General features: G+C 63.6%; 1 protein-coding gene across 1 annotated transcript in view; it reads right to left on the minus strand.

The window, feature by feature from the left end:
* Positions 1 to 272, minus strand: part of EFHC1 (EF-hand domain (C-terminal) containing 1) — a 39,229-nt gene that overhangs the window by 38,818 nt on the left and 139 nt on the right. Inside the window, exon 2 of the mRNA XM_010863017.1 lies at positions 119 to 271. Coding sequence (XP_010861319.1) covers positions 119 to 181 — 63 coding nt within the window. The 5' untranslated portion in view covers positions 182 to 271. The remainder of the gene's footprint in view (positions 1 to 118; position 272) is intronic.

Here is a 272-nt window from a genome sequence, read left to right on the forward strand (position 1 = left end):
AGAGAGGGTTTGAAGGGGAAAAGGACAAACTCGCGGGACGAGCAGAGACGCAACCTGCTGCGAGCTCTCCGAGGCTGCCAGGAGGTGGGGACAGGGGTTTGGCCGGAGACGTCCTCACCGTTAAGTCCTTAAAGGACGTGCCTGGGAGAAAGGGCAGGCCATGCACTGGGTTAGACACCATCGCGCCCGCTCTCGCTGCAACCACCCGAGTAGGGTTTGGCTCTCCTGGGTTGCCAGGGGAACCAGCGGCGTTCTGGGCGGCCCGGCAGCTC

Source organism: Bison bison, unplaced genomic scaffold, assembly GCF_000754665.1.
Source record: "Bison bison bison isolate TAMUID 2011002044 unplaced genomic scaffold, Bison_UMD1.0 scf7180017864487, whole genome shotgun sequence".
Taxonomy (NCBI): domain Eukaryota; kingdom Metazoa; phylum Chordata; class Mammalia; order Artiodactyla; family Bovidae; genus Bison; species Bison bison.